This window comes from Balaenoptera acutorostrata, chromosome 10 (assembly GCF_949987535.1).
Source record: "Balaenoptera acutorostrata chromosome 10, mBalAcu1.1, whole genome shotgun sequence".
Taxonomy (NCBI): Eukaryota; Metazoa; Chordata; class Mammalia; order Artiodactyla; family Balaenopteridae; genus Balaenoptera; species Balaenoptera acutorostrata.
Window position 1 is genome coordinate 2,694,446 of NC_080073.1, and position 14,908 is coordinate 2,709,353.

General features: G+C 61.8%; 1 protein-coding gene across 1 annotated transcript in view; it reads right to left on the reverse strand.

Annotated features, from left to right (window-relative positions):
* Positions 1 to 2,321: 2,321 nt before the first annotated feature.
* NUP210 (nucleoporin 210) overlaps positions 2,322 to 14,908 on the reverse strand; it is a 132,679-nt gene continuing 120,092 nt past the window's right edge. Inside the window, exons 31-40 of the mRNA XM_057555657.1 lie at positions 14,666 to 14,841; positions 12,514 to 12,734; positions 11,179 to 11,315; positions 8,240 to 8,363; positions 7,162 to 7,308; positions 5,297 to 5,547; positions 3,984 to 4,200; positions 3,680 to 3,775; positions 3,515 to 3,598; positions 2,322 to 2,457 (exon numbers count right to left, since the gene is read on the reverse strand). Of these exons, the coding sequence (XP_057411640.1) occupies positions 2,357 to 2,457; positions 3,515 to 3,598; positions 3,680 to 3,775; positions 3,984 to 4,200; positions 5,297 to 5,547; positions 7,162 to 7,308; positions 8,240 to 8,363; positions 11,179 to 11,315; positions 12,514 to 12,734; positions 14,666 to 14,841 (1,554 nt within the window). The 3' untranslated portion in view covers positions 2,322 to 2,356. The remainder of the gene's footprint in view (positions 2,458 to 3,514; positions 3,599 to 3,679; positions 3,776 to 3,983; positions 4,201 to 5,296; positions 5,548 to 7,161; positions 7,309 to 8,239; positions 8,364 to 11,178; positions 11,316 to 12,513; positions 12,735 to 14,665; positions 14,842 to 14,908) is intronic.

A 14,908-nucleotide genomic window follows, 5' to 3' on the forward strand; every position in this document is an offset into this window, starting at 1 on the left:
AACGCCCTCGCCTCTGGCCGGGTCTGGTTGTTTCTAGCAGCACATGCTTTAAGATGCCGGTGACGTCTGGGGAGAAGACAGCCCAGAACTCTTGCCCGTGTGCCTGGGCGTCAGGGGAGGCCTTCCCGGGTTGGGGTGCAGGCTGGTCACGATGACGGTCCAGCGACTCTGGTGGCCCGACCGTCCTTGCCAGGCAGAACCCCACCGGGTCTGCTGAGCTGGCAATGATGGGATGGGAGGTGAACAGGGCACCCCTCCCTTCAGGGCACCGTTTCACCAGCTGCCTGGGCCACACCCGCTCTGTTCTGGCCCCCAAAGGTAGCCACATGTTGGCTTCCAGCAGCACAAGGGGCTGGGAAATGCAAAATTTGCATTGAAATTCTGGCTGCTCTTTGCCCAGCTCCTAGTCAGGGGCTCAGACTCCGAGGAGGCCGGCAAGTGACGTCGGGGACAACTGGTCTCCACCAGCAGCACCTCTGGGTGGCCTGCGACCTTGGGTAGCTACCTGTCTCTAAGCCTCCGTTCCCACCCCTGTGACACGTGATGCCAGGCCCTGCCCCACGGGGCACTCAGGATGACCCTGCATGAGTGCCCCGTGAAGGCCACAGGCAGGGCCTGGGGCTGGGAGGGCCAACCCTGAGGGGCACAGGGTTGGGGGCCGGGGGCCACAGAGGAGGGGCTGCCAGCAAGGCAGGGCCAGTTAACGAATGGGGCTGGTGTCCGGTTGTAGAGGCTGGGCAGAGCGCTGGTGACCCGGGGACATGGTATCGGGGGTGGGGTGGTGGAGCCAGAGCTGCAGAGAGAAGGGGATGGCTGGAGAGGGAGGGGAGCCGAGAGGCCGTCTAGGTGACCCCAGGGATGTGTGGGCAGGGCTGCCATGTCCTCCGACAGGGAAGGCCTGTCTGGGGGCCTTGAGCAGGCAGCTGTGGGCAGACACCACAGCCACCTGCCCTGGTTGCCTGCCGGTCCCTCAGGGGTGGGAGGGAGGCTGGGCTGTCCAGCCAGAGAAGAGAGGCTGGCAGGACACAGACCTGCTCCCCAAATGCACACAATGGCAAGCAATGTCACCAGGCCTGGGTCGCTTCTGGGCAGGACGCCTGTGATTCCGGCAACAATCACGCTCATCTTAAGAAATTATATAGAGCTTTATTAAATAAACCAAGTAGAAATGCGCCTATTTACAACCAAGTTGCCAGTTTGAGCTCAAGTAATATGCAAGGCACAATTCTTCCTGTCTCCAGCTTTAAAAAAATAAATCGCGTGGCCCAGTCCCAAAGGGCTGAGGCGGATTCACGTGTGCAGCTCGGGGTCCACGCCTGCCGGGCTCTGGGCCTTCCTGGGGGCGGCACGGCACCCCGGCCTCAGGAGGGGCCGCGTCCTGGAGGTCTCAGCTGCTGTGTGGACGAGGGCTGGGAAGGAGGGCGTTTTCCGTGTCGCCCCCTCCCCGGCCCGTCCTGGGAGCTGCCTGGAGGGAGGCCGTCCCGAGGGGCGGCAGAGGCTCAGATCTGCGAGGTGCTTTGTACAGAGGGAGGGACAGAGAACACGGGTCTGTGCGTGGGCGGAACAGCGCAACACAAGGAAAGTCCCTGTCTCCAGGCCAAGGACATTTCCCAGCTCCGATTCCGAAGTCCCCGTGCTGATAGCGAAGCCAGGACAGAGAGGATGAGCCGGACCCCCCGGGGCCGAGGCCAAGTACACCACTCGGGAAACAAAGCACCACAGAGGACGGCCATCCACTCACAGTGGCCCGAGGGGGGCAGGAGGCCCAGCTCCCAGCTCCCCGGCATCTCAGGCGCCCCCGAGGCTGAGCCGGGCACCCTGGCCCCGGTCCTGAGGCTCCTTGTGCAGGGACGGGATGGCCCCGGTCACTCGTGTCTGTTCGCTGCAATCATGTCCCAGCAGCAGCCCGACGAGAGGAAAAGTCCAGTTTCCATAGAGAGAAGAACCCACACAAGTAAAAAATCCAATAAAAAGTCCTTTCCCTGAGACCACTGCTATCACAGCATCTACAGACCCCTTCTCCACAGACGCCCACCGGCTCCAGGTCCTGAGAAGGGAGCGATTTTAGAGACCAAGAAACTAAAAGCCGAAGTGTACGTCGTCCCGAAACCCCAGACAACCAGGTTGAGGAATGAGCCAAGGTCTTTGCCTTTGCAAGACTCTCAGTAGAACAAGACAACAACAACAAAAACCCCCAGACAACAAACTTAAACTCCTACTTATAAGAACAAGCTCGTGAGCGTGGCCTAAACTACAGTTACAGGAAGAGGGGCGGCGGCGGCCGGGCTTGCTCCAGGCTGGACCCAGCAGGCCCGGCCCCAGGGTGGTGGAGGCACGGGGGTCCTGGCCCTGCTGACTAGTGGGAGGGGTACACCCGGCTCCACAGCCCTGAGGGAGGGCTGGCTCTGCGAGCAGGAAGCAGCGCGTTGAAAGGCGTTGGCGATGAGGCAGGAACATCTAGGGCGGGAAGAGAGCCCAGGTGAGCGAGGAGCCAAAGGGAGACCTCTACGTTCCTCACACCCCGCAGGCAGGGCCTACGCCAGACAACGGCTCCGAGGGGCTGCTGCCTAGCTACGCCCCCGGCTCCCGGGCCAGCGCACGAGGCCCACAGGGGCCCGCTGAGCTGCGCACGCAGCGGCCTGGACCGTGACCCTGACCTCTCGGCGCGCACGGCCTGCCAGGTCCCCGGATCCCACGGCCGCGTCCCGTCCACGGGGCACATGGGGAGCGGGCCTGTCCATCTGGGCAGAGAAAGCTGCACAAACAGACTCCAACGTGTGCGAAGGGTCCGGAGTGCTCGGGAGGCAACGCGAAGCCCCCGGCGTGGCTCCAACAAACCAGGGAGGGGTGTGCTGGGGGCGCAGTTAGCAGGGCGCGCGCCCACCGCAAGGACAGCTGGATGAACACCAGTCTATATACACAGTTGTGTCCTCTTTCAAAAAACTCACAGAGCCCTTGAAGGCAGGCCATGCCCCCATAGGGCAGTAGACACCCCCTCAAGGATTCCTTGTGGAGGGGAGAGAACCCTTGAATGGGAATCCGGAGACCCAGGGCTGCCATGTACAGCTGTGCAGGTTGGGCACTGCACAACCTCAGGGGACACCACCCACAGACAGAGGAGCCCCCTGGGGTTTGCAGGGTCACCAGGGCTTCAGGACCACCAGAGGCAGGGGGACCATTAACAGCAATGAGTCCAGCAATGCTTCTCCATCTGAGAAGCACCTCGCCGGGACCTCCCAGACCCTCATCTCTGAGTCAGCCTGTCCAGCCCCGGCTGAGAGCCCTTCGCGGTAGCCCCAGCGGGTGGGACCCCGGCCCCCCATGCACACCCGCAGAGACAGGGCTCCCTGGCACCAGCCCCTCCGGGACCCGCATCCCCCAGCTCCCGTTCCCCCACCAGCTCCCAGGCCTGCCCTCTGGGCCTCACACCCCAGCTGCAGCTCATGCCCAGGACCAGGCCTTCTGAGACCTGGGGATCCTCCCCCTCCGCCCGCTCCACAGGGTGGCCACTCACAGTGTGGGCTGTGCCGAGGGCTGGCTCGCGGCGAGAGGGCCGGTGGCGTGGCGGGCTCCCGGGGCGTGCAGACCGCGTGGTAGGCTGCGAGACGCACGGGTGGTTAGGGTGGGGGTGGGGACGGGGGAGCAATCGGGGGGTGGGGACACGGCACGCCCGCCTCACCTATGATCGTGACCGCGGTCCCGGCCAGCAGGGCAAACAGCGTGAAGAACATGACCTGGTAGGAGTCCAGGATGTGCTGGAAGAGGCCGGCGCCGTCTGTGGTCCAAGGAAAGAGAGTTACCAAACCATCCGCGGAGCCCCTCACGTCGTGTGTGTGCTCAGAGGGTGAGGGGCCCCGGGTGAGAGACACATTCTGCATTTCTGCTCCTGCCGCCTTCAGACCCCGGTTCCACTCTCAACTGGACCACTCCGCCCGTCCCTTCTGCCAGGTCCCTCCCAGCGGGTGTCCCGTCCCGTAACTCACGAGCACCAGGTCCCCGGCGATCCATCACGAAGGCCACGGTGACGGGGATGGTGATGGCCTGGTTAGTGGTGGGGCTGGAGAAGGTCAGGGTGGTGGACAGAGGCCCCTGGCTGCCGGCCGTGGGGTCCGAGATGCCGACTGTGTAGGTGACGAAGCTGGGCAGCCCCAGAGACTTCTCCTTCGCGAAGGCCAGCACGGCCGGGGACCCTGACTTCACCTGGGAGAGATGTCAGGGCTGAGGGGCACAGCCCACGTCTGCCTGACACACGCGAGCTGCCCTCCTGGGCCCGCGGGCCGATGGCGGGGACCCTGCCAGTTCCCGCTTCCCAGGCAGGTGAGTAGGCCTGGGCACTTCTAACTGCCAGGCGTGCAATCCGCAAACTCAGGGGAGCACGCTCTCTATGCTGGGGCATTTTCAGGGGAAGGACAAATCAATATCACGGAATTCTAATCAAGAGCTCCTTAAAAAAAATGCTGCACTGCGTGAGCGATCACCGAACTCCAGCTTCCCAAGGGAGCAGCCAGGAGCTCTGTCCATGGCCCGTGGCCAGCAGCGCAGCCTGGGGCCCAGCAGGTGCACCACCACCAATAGTGACTTCATCCCTGTGTCACCGTGAGGACATGCAGCTACATTTGCCGCAGCGAGACCAGAGAAGGAGCCGGCGGAGACACCAGCGAGCCCTTTGCACATCACCCCGACCTCCTCCCAGCCTGCCGGGCCACAGGACCAGTGTCTTGCACCGCCACTCAACGGACGGGGAAACCCAGGCCCAGAGATGGGGACACCATCGTCCCCAGGTGTGCGGCATCAGTGGATCAGCGATAGGTTAGAGGTTAGAGCTTTTCTTCCTGCCCCTCGTCAGCGTGCCCTCCTGCCCTGAATTCATTCATGGACACGTGACACGTTCGCTGAGCGGATGCCGTGTGTCAGGCGGGCCCTGCACTCAGCACCTCCCCCCGTACGGCACTTCCAGCTGGGGAAGACCGGGAGCAATCACGACCATTCACACGATTATACGGGCCGACAGACAGCAGCAGTGCTACGGGGAAAAGGGTAAAGGGACTTAATTTTTAAAATTTTTTAGTTTTTTAATTTTGTGCCATGCAGCTTGCAGGATCTCAGTTCCCCGACCAGGGACTGAAAAAGTGCCCTCAGCAGTGAAAGTGCGGAGTCCTAACCACTGGACCACCAGGGAATTCCCTTAAAAATTTTAATTTTAAAGAGAGGTGGTCCAGGATTTCCACACCCCAGCTGGTCCTCCCTGCCTCTTGGTCCCCTCTGAGGCCTTGGCTCCCGCCTGGTCACCACTCACCTCCAGGTTCTCCAGAACTTCCATGGCCCCAAAGACCTTGACCTCGGAGTTGGTGTAGTGGTTGCTCAAAAGGATTTCAGCCTGGTCAGTGTAAAGCCCTGGGCTGAAGGGCACCTCGGCCCCGACCTGCTCTCCGGAGAAGTGGCTGCCTGGGAGGGAGGGGGTGACCAGCAGTGCTGTCCTCTTCAGGCTCAGGTGCCTCAGCTGCTTGTCTGTAAGCCTGAGCATTGTCACCGAGCAGAGGTACCGGCCTGTGGAGACAAGGGCGTTATTCCACCTCGTCTCCACTCCAGCTAGGCCCTGATGCTAATCCTGCTCCCTGCAGGACTCCTACTCATCCCGCAGAGCCCGGGTGAGGCATGCCCTCCTCCGGGGACCTCCCGGGAAGTCCCTCTTCAGTGCCCCCGCCCACCTTGGACACCCTTTCTGTGACCAGCTCTCCCCCTCTCTGTCTCAGAATCCTCTGTTCATGGATTCCCCCGGGGCAGGGGTGCCTGGTCCAGCTCTGCATTTCAGGGCCCGGCCAGCCTGGCTCAGAACAGGGGTGAGGGAATGGTGAACAGATACCACGACCCAACACTGGCCGTACGGGAGTGGGGCTGAGCCCCAGTACCGCTGACGCCCCAGGTGCGGCAGGAGGTTCTGTGGAGGCCTGGTTGGGACTATTCAGGGTCCATGCCTGACCCACAGTAGGTAAAAGAGCTGAATGAACACCGTTGAGTGGTGCCTTGGAAAGCTCCAGATCCAGGGATCAGGATACCTGGGTTGGGGTCCCTCCCGTACTCCCACCAGCCAGGCGTCTCTAGGTGAGTCCTTTCCATTCTTCCTCTCTGCCCACCCCCAGCCAGGAGCCCCCAGGTGAGTCGGCTTCCTTGCTGACTCTGTTTCCCTTGTCAAGTGGGGGTAACACTGCAGCCCTTGCGGGGCTGTGCTGGTGAATCCACGGAGCCCGGGACCACCAAGTGCCTACTCTGTGCTAAGCCCCGAGCTCGGGTCTTGCACACAGTGTGCCCTCAGGATACACCGCCTGTATCCCACACGGCAGCCTGGGTGCTGAGGATGCTTTTGTGCTGCTGCTGGAGGGACAGAGGCGCAGAGTGAACCCGGGAGAGGCGGGCCTCGCCTGGCCCCTGGGAGCTGCAGGCTGGTGGCAGCGGATTCTTAGAAAGAACTGAGCAACATGCCAAATGGTCATCCCCAGACCCTCTCACGACACCACCGACAGCCTCGTTGCTCGAGCACGGGACTCGGCGTCTCGGCACGTGCGTGAGCTGGGCACCGTGCAAGCCCATCCCAGGGACTGTCCTGAGTGCTCACGGCACCCTGTGAGGGGTGGCCCTCCTCTTAGAGTGACCTGGCGACACTCAGGTCACTCCACTCGGCCAGCACGCCGCTCCAGCCCGTGGCGCCGGCTGCCAGTTCCACGGCTCTGGTTACCAGTTCCGTGGAGCGGTTACACTCCACAGACGCCCACGCCCTCGACTGCCGGTTGAATAAAGGCCCTTCCATCCCTCTCAGAGCCCGGCTGTGCCAGCAGAGCAGGGCACCGCCCTTCCCATCTCACGAGGGACGCAGCCTCCTCGCCTGCAGGCTCTGAGCCAAGACGAGCAGGAAAGGCCTGGAACCAGGTTCCCAGCTCTGAACCGAGTCCTTTCCGCCAGGTGTAGGTGGCTGCTGAGAGCAGCTGGGAATGCCAACCCCTCCCGGCGGCCGCAGGGAACCAGAGGCCGGGGTGACGGCATCGGCCCCCAGGCTGGGCTCCTGACAGATACCGCCCCCTGGACAGATGGCCATCGTGAGCCAAATGAACTGCAGGCAAACCCGCCATGCAGGTCAGTGTGCACTTCCAAACCCCGCAGACTCACCCAGGGCAGCGTCAAACTCCGGTTCTACGGTGAAAACCTCACGGGCTGGGAAGTCGAAGATGTCTTGCTTGAACTGTAGCTGGCAGCCGAGGAGGGATTCTGGGTGCAGGGCTGCGATGCTTTCCACCTGGCCGGGGGAGCACTCACCTGGGGACGGGAGGGGGTGAGAAGGCCACGCACCCAGGCCCCCGAGGCCCCCACCTGCACAGCCCCAGCATGAGGACATGAGAGCAGGCCACGTGGAGGCTGGCCGGCCCGAGAACCGGACCTGTGCCCACATTGCTCCTGATGATGCCGCAGCTTATAAAAGCTGAGGACAAATTACTCATCATGCGGGAACGGGGAGCATCCTGAAGCATGGGCAATTTCAGCATTTTTTCAGAGCCCGCATCCAGGGGCACGGCAGCGGGTCAAGCCCGCCGGTGCATGTCATCTGCTCCTGTCAGCAGGGAAAACGGGCAATTTATCCCTGGACATCAGGAGGGCACTAGTTCCCCACTAATACCCTGAGCATCGTTCGGGCAACGGCACCGTGCTGTCCACTTGCACTGGAGCAGGGAGAGAGGCGACCACGAGGCAGCAGAGGTGCATCAGAACGACGACAGTGGTATTGAATTCTACCAGTTAAGTGGTTTTTAAAAAACAGCCTGTATTGATGCATTTATTTCTGGCAGCTGCTGTCCAGGGCTGTCACGGGCAGGGGATGAGGTCGAACGTTCTATGCATGACTTGGGAGAGGTAATTATGAAAATCAAAATCAGCGGCGAGGCCTGCTAAGCCACATTTTCTGGGATGAATGGTGGCTTTATCTACTTGGGTGCCCTTGGGCTGACGTTGCATCTCCAGCCCAGAAACAGGCAGTTTCGCGGCACTGGGCTTTCAGGAAGATCCCTTCACTGCTTCTGCCTGTGGAGGACTCAAATTTCTAAACAGCTGGAAGGGGCGGGCCAGCGGGGGCTAAATGCCCTCCTTGGAGTCAGCGAGTTTGAGTAGGAAGAGCAGCAAAAGCCCATCAGAAGGGCCCGAGGCCCCTAGCCTGGCAGGGCCCACGCGGGACACCCGACCCCTCACTCCTTACCTCTCAGGTTAGCGCTCCGGTCTCCCACGGTGACCATCACTTTGGAGGCCGCAACCTCCTGGAAGCCGGTCTGGACGGGGCGGGCGTACCGGGCCACGATCCTCTGTGGGACGCTGACCACTATCTGGGGGGGAAGCCGAGGCAGGCCCTTGAGCGCTGACTGTGCAGGCCCACCGCCTGGGACGCAGGTACTGCCCTTCCCGCGGTACAGGGGACAGGACTGAGGCCCCGGGGCTACGTGACCTGCTTGGACGGGGCAGAGCTGGACTAGACCCCAGGCTGGCCTGACTCTCCCCGGAGCCGGCTGCCCCAGCAGCGGGGCAGGGCGACACCAGGCCTGAATGCAAGCAGCAGTCGAGGTGGGCTGCAGCCTTTGGTTCCCCTGACAGTTATGATTGTGTCTCTGTACATCAACTGGGTTACTAAATCTCTCAGCAAAGAGAGAAAGATCTGCTTTACTCCACTGCCGTCTATGCAGAATAAATCAGCCTGACCAAAAGGCAGACCCACACGGCCCGGTGGTGGCGGCCGAGGTTCATCTCCCCAAGTTATCTCCCGGCTCACCCCTCCCATCTAACCACTGAGCACCCTCCTGAGGCAGGACGAGCCTTCCTAGGCCGGGTACCCCTTCCACCCTCCTGCAGGGCCAACACTCCGCCCTGCAGGCCCAGCTCCAGGCCACCGCCTCCCGGTGGAAGGCTGACTCTGGCTCTGGGCAGGCGCCGAGCACTTCCTGCCCCCCATGGGCCTGCTTCCACCAGCACGTGAGCCCCTCGAGAGCAGGGACGGGGTCTCACTCCTCCCCAAGCTCCCGCAGACCCCGCAGCCGTGGCCGACGCTGAGCTGGAGGGCCGGCCCATCACCCTCCAGACTGACCGCAGTCACCTGCGCCCCTGCCCGGGTCCTTCCCGCTGCCCCCGTCTTCTCTGCTCCTGACTTCCGCTCTGCAGTCTCCTGCCCCGTCCTCCTCCACACCTGGCAGAGGGCCCCAGGCCTGGCCCCGCTCCCTCCTGCTCCGGTAGGCCCTGCGTGTTCCCGCCACCCCCAGGGCTTCAGACCCATGTCTGTGCTGCAGGCACCCCGCCCTCCCCCACCCTCCCCCACCCTCCGCAGTCTCCAGCTTTGGGCCCTGCAGCTCCAGACACGCCGGCCCAGCTGCGTCACCACCAGCCCCACCTGGAGGAGCTACAACCACCTCAAACTCCCCATCATCCTCCCCCCACACTGGCGCCTCCTTCTGTGCTCCCCTCTCTGGTTAAGGGCCATCTTCCCCCTCGTCGCCCCAGCCAGACCTGGAGACTCATCCGTAAGGCCTCCCTCTCCTAAGCCCCGCTTCCAAACGGTCACCAAGCTCTGATGACCCTCCCTCCTGAGTCTCTCCAAACCCACCCTTAGTTTCGGTCTCCCCAGGGGTGCCAGTGAGAGCCCATCCTCTGTCTCCCAGCTGCCACCCTGCAGCTATGCCCCCTCCCTCAGGCTCTTAGACTCAGCCGGGCACCAGGCAATCTTTCCAAACATACTTCTGATCTATATCACTCTTTTTTTTTTTTTTTTTTAATTTTATAGCTACTTTATTTATTTATTTATTTATTTTTGGCTGTGTTGGGTCTTCAGTTCGTGCGAGGGCTTTCTCTGGTTACGGCAAGTGGGGGCCACTCTTCATCGCGGTACGGGGACCGCTCTTCATCGCGGTGCGCGGGCCTTTCACCATCGCGGCCCCTCCCGTTGCGGGGCACAGGCTCCAGACGCGCAGGCTCAGCAGCTGTGGCTCACGGGCCTAGCCGCTCCGCGGCATGTGGGATCCTCCCAGACCAGGGCTCGAACCCGCGTCCCCCGCATTAGCAGGCAGACTCTCAACCACTGCGCCACCAGGGAAGCCCTATATCACTCTTTGCCTTAAAAAAAATCTCTGATGAATCCCTACTGTGTCTGGTGTCAGTTTCAACATCTTTACCCCAAACAGGAGCAGCAGCAGCTCATACCCACGGAGCACACGCGCTGTGCCGAGTACCATTCTAAGGGCTTCGCACACATTAATGATTCATTTAATCCACACAACAATGTGAGCCCCATTTTACCAGTAAGAAAACTGAGGCACAGAGAGGTCAAGTAACTTACCCAAGGTCACACAGCCTCTCAGTGGCCCAGCTGGGATTTGAACCCAGGCAGCCTGGCCCCAGAGCTTAACCACTGTCGTGATCTGATCGCAAAGCTAGCCTCTGCTCCCACACACCCCGGGTTCCAGCCCCAGGGCTGGCTCTCGAACCCTGCCCACCTTTCCCGTGCGGTGCCCTCCTCTGCCAGCTCCCCCAGCCCTGCCCGACCACCCTCCGGGGCTTCTTCGGGTGGGGGGGGGCACTGCTTTATTTGTCTCAAGGTGCCTCTATCTGCACTGGGCTCGCCCGCACCGCAGGGTCACAGCACTAAACACACCCGCTATTAGGTTAAACTGCTGGATTCCACAGGGCACACGCTGCTCTAAAAATGAGACGCGTGGAACGCAGCCAGACTCTGCTCATTGATTCATTCTCGGCTGGAGATAAACAGAAGAGAGAGCGGTTCTGTTCACCTCCAGAAAGACTCAAAAGGTGACTTGCTGGGGGAGTTTAACTTTGCCGGTGACGCCAAATCGCTAAGCGGGACCACCTATGGCCACGACTCCCGGGGGACGCCCATGTAGACAATCCTGCCCCCAGGGCTCAGCCGAAGGGCGTGGGCGTGGGGATCACCCCCAGGAGACCGCCTCCGTCCTCCCACCACTGTGGACAAGGGAGCCGGCAGCCTGGGAGGGGGAACCTGCCCCCACCAGGCTCACGACTCCCCATCCGCCTGCCTCCTGAGGTGCTGGAGCTTCCTTCTTAAACAAACGGGAATCAGTCAGTACGGAATCTGAGGGTTCCACCCAGAGAGGCTCGGCCACGTGGGCCCCAAAGCCCCACCTCCTTGTAGGTCTTCAGGTGCCCGGCGAGCTCGTAGTAAACGGTCACAGATCCCGCTTCCCGGGCCACGGCCACGCCCGTCTTGGGGTCGACATGGAGGACGCTGCGGGCTGATGAGCTCCAGGTCCCGGGGACGCCTGGGAAGGGAAGCTGCACGTGACCCCTCTGTCCCATGACTGACGCTCCAGCCGCCCCGCCTCACCTGGGTCACCTGGGCAGTGTCCTCCCCGCCCCCAGCCCCACGCTCCACTGCCCACCGCTCGGCTCCTGTCTGTGACCACAATGTCTCCCTGCTGGGAATCTCTTGGTCATTTCCCGCCCTGGGATGACCCGGGCGCTGGCCCCCCAGGACCGGCCCACTGCATGCCTCCCCACTGCACCGCCCCCGCCCGCCCACCCTGCTCAGCACTCGCCTTTGAACAAACAAGGCGGGTGGCAGACACTGAGCTGTCACTAGACAGCGGTCCTCAGGGAAGAGCCAATCTCATCACATGATAAACACAATGAAAGGATTCAACAACCACATTCTATTTGTGGCAAATAATATGTGCTTTTCTTTAAAGGCAGCGTGTAACTTCCTTTTACAATGAGTTTAATTAGGTTTAAAACAAGGGAGCCAATTAGGAAAAAAATTAGGTAAATGATTGCACGTGAGGCTCGTGGATGCACGGGTGGCGCGGACAGTCGCCCCACCGCCTAGCGGCTTCCTTGGCTGAGGTTCCCTCCTAGAGGCACCTGCCAATGCAGCAGCCCCGCCAAGAAGCTCATCAACACCGAACAGTCAGGGACTTCCCTGGTGGTCCAGCAGTTAAGACACTGCACTTCCAGAGCAGGGGGCGCGGGACCAGGGCAACTATGATCCCATGTGCCGTGCGGCGAGGCCAAAACCACAACCAAACAAAACACCGAACAGTCAGTTCCTCAGCCGCCCCAGCCACGTTTCCAGGGTCCCGTGGCTCGTGGCTATGGGGGTAGACGGTTTCCACACGGGTGGAAAACCCTTAGGGCGGGGGGGGGGGCAAGCTTCTCGGTAGAGCGCCAGATTGTAAGTCTTTGGGGCTGTGTGGGCCCGAGGGTCTCTGATGCCACCACTCGGCCCAGCAGATGCAGCGTGAAAACGGCCACTGATGACACAGAAATGAAGGGGTGTGGCCGAGCACCAGTAACAGCCTGTTGCAGAAAGAGACGGCAGGAGGCTCTGGCCGGGGCAGCAGTTTTCCGATGCCCGCTCTAGAACATCACCAAGCTCCACGTGCACACCTGGCACAGCGGGCTGAGGGCCCCGTCCCACCTCCCAACCACTGAGATGGTTCCCTCGGCCAGAATCTCTCGTACCTTCCAGGCTGACCAGAACTGTGGCCAGACAGAGGACGTCCCCCACCACCACTGCTCCGGACAGCTCGGGGGAGATGGCCTGCAGGACAGGCAGCGGGACGAAGTCAGAGAGGCCGCCGTGCGCCGCGTCCCACGCTCTGAGCAGTGTCAGGCCCACGCTGACTGCGCGGACCACGCAGGTGTTGTTGGTGGCGCCCTTCCCGATCTGCACAAACTCGTCCCTGGGCACAGGAGACGTGGCTCTCAGTCGCGGGAGAGGCCCCAGCTCTGAGGGAGGAGCCAGCGAAGGGCCCCCGCACCTGCCCACTGCGCCCTGATGTCACCCGGGAGAGGGACCCGCAGGCCACACCTACCGGATTCACCCACCACCCGGGTGGGGCGGGGGGACCCACAGCCCAGACAGGATGGCCAGAGTCACCACCCCCCCAGAGGAAAGTGATGTACCCCGTGCTCCCATCCCTTCCCAGCAGGGAACCAGGACACTTTGGGAGGCACAGGCTGCCTTCTGCCATGTTACTGGGACCAGTGACATCGCCCCTGCCCGCTTCCTCATCTGCCAAGTGGGGCTGACAATGTACCCACGTCACAGGCTTGACGTGAGCAGCAAACCCGGTCAGCAGCTGGAGGGGGCTTAGGCCAGCACCCGGCACAAGGGCACACGGGGGGCACTCAGTGACGGCAGCCCCCGCGGGGCCGGGGGGACGGCTGGGCTGGGCAGGGGGAGGGTCAGGGTCTCTGCTCCGTTGCCTCCCTCCCCACACCCCCAAGCCCTGACCGCTCTCTTGGAGAGAGGCCCATGTGACTTCTGCAGGGGAGCGAGGGAGCTGGACATGGGGCTCCGTTCCCTCCAGGGCAGCCTGCGCCCCAGACCGGCAGATGCCCTGCTGCATGCACAGAGCGCCATGGCATGCCAGAGGCCCTGGCGACCACAGCCTCAGTTGGTGGCCCCGGGGACTAGGCCACGTTCTCCACGTGACAGTGTGGACACAGCAACCTGGAAGGGTGACCCGCCCAAGCTCATGGGCCCCATAAAGGGCCGAGCCCGGCTTGAACAGGGCCCAACTCCAAACCCCCCTCTCCCAGGGCCTGGCCCTGGGGTGTTCAGCCACAGGGGACACATCTGCTCCAGGGCCCATGGGAAGCCCAAGCTGCAATGGTCCCCAACGCCGGGACATGAACTTCTGCGCCCAAAGAGGATCCTCTGGAGCGCTACTCCTTCCTCCTAGGCCTGAGGCTCCTCTCTCCTGCTCTTAGCTTGGTCTGCGTCCCCCAGGACACTGGTTCCTAACCTTTAGAATCACCTGAAGGCACTGTTACAGCCCAGATTGTTGGGCCCTGAGAATGTGCATTTCTAAGTGTCCCAGGCGGTGGTAATGATGCTGGTCTGGGGACCACACTTTGAGAACCGCTGCTCCAGTGGACTCAGACATGTGGGCAGGTCTAGCCTGAGGCCACAGCTCTCTTTCCTGGAGACCACCCCCTCTCTCCTCTCATTAGGCCTGAGGCTGCATTTGTATTTCAGAAGCGTCAGCCAAAAAGAACTGCCCTTGGAGCCCAATGGGACCTGGTATTCAAACCCCACTTCCTGGCTGTGTGGCCCTGGACAAGTGACTTGACCTCTCTGGGCCTCTACAAACGGGTGACAGCGAGGAGTCGGTGAGACGGCACGCAGAAGGGCCTGAGCATTGGAAGGTGTGTGACTTCTCTGACCAGCTTTTGTAACGGGTATAACTGATGCTCTGCATCCACTGACCACAGGGCCAGGCCAGCGGCCAGGGCTGTATGCATCTCCCCTGCAGCCCAGCCTTCACGGCTGCACAAAATCTTATTACAAACCTTCCAACCACAAGCCCCAACATCTGGGTTTTGCTTCCTGCCCACCGGGGACACCTCTGCTGAATGATTTCGTGCCTTCTGGTAATAAAGACTCTCGGCCACGCCTCCCCTTGCTCCTGATGCCTGGCTGAGCCTGGTGCTTCCCCCGTGGCCCTGCGAGCAAGGCGCACACCCTGCTCTTGGGAACCGTGAGTAACAAACTCTCCTCTCAGGGGCGCTGGCCTCTCCACGTGGTCATTAGTCACCTGCGTGAATCAGATCTGGGTCTGATCGAGACGTGATTTCATGTGGGGAACGAGGGGGGCCCACCCGCTACCTGTTAGTTGCAAAGTTGAGGACAGAGTTGTGAGCATGGAAGACGTCTCCGGAGTTGTCGTGGAAGTGGACGGTGAAAGTCACAGTCACTCCCAGGGGCAGGGCCGCCAGAGCCTCCTTGTTCTGGGTGTGCAGGGCGGGGCTCATGGAGATCCTCAGGTAGGAAACAGGGGACACCTGGGGACAGGGAGCAGGTGCAGTGACAATTGTGCCAGGAACACCTCCCTGAAGAGCCCCCTCCCGA